The sequence below is a fragment of the Myotis davidii genome, unplaced genomic scaffold, assembly GCF_000327345.1.
Source record: "Myotis davidii unplaced genomic scaffold, ASM32734v1 scaffold332, whole genome shotgun sequence".
Classification (NCBI taxonomy): Eukaryota; Metazoa; Chordata; class Mammalia; order Chiroptera; family Vespertilionidae; genus Myotis; species Myotis davidii.
The window spans coordinates 3630315-3630616 of record NW_006285779.1 but is presented as its reverse complement, the minus strand read 5'-3'; the positions used below and the strand labels follow the sequence as shown (position 1 = coordinate 3630616).

General features: G+C 71.2%; 1 protein-coding gene across 8 annotated transcripts in view; it reads left to right on the top strand.

Annotated features, from left to right (window-relative positions):
- Positions 1–39: 39 nt before the first annotated feature.
- Positions 40–302, top strand: part of BTRC (beta-transducin repeat containing E3 ubiquitin protein ligase) — a 166638-nt gene continuing 166375 nt past the window's right edge. For 4 of the 8 annotated variants that reach the window (XM_015559324.1, XM_006756529.2, XM_006756531.2 and 1 more), the window contains exon 1: positions 40–201. In XM_015559324.1, coding sequence (XP_015414810.1) covers positions 154–201 — 48 coding nt within the window. In that variant the 5' untranslated portion in view covers positions 40–153. The remainder of the gene's footprint in view (positions 202–302) is intronic. The other 4 variants (XM_006756533.2, XM_006756532.2, XM_006756528.2 and 1 more) reach the window with 1 other exon arrangement.

Here is a 302-nt window from a genome sequence, read left to right as displayed (position 1 = left end):
CAGCCGAGCCTCCCCGCCCCCTGGCGGGTGCCTGAGAGGTGAGAGAGGGCGGGGGGAAGGAAGAGGAGGCGGGATCTGGGCGCTGCGTTGGCTGCGGTCTGGCATCAAGGGGGCGGCCCTGGCGGAGTGCAGACCCAGGGGCCCTCGGAGATTATGGACCCGGCCGAGGCGGTGCTGCAGGAAAAAGCGCTCAAGTTTATGGTGAGGAGAAGGTGCAGGCCGGGGAGCGGTGGAGGCTGTGGCGTTGGCGCCGTCGCTGAGGCTCGGGCCTGGGCCGCCCCTCCGCCAGAGGAGGGGGGACA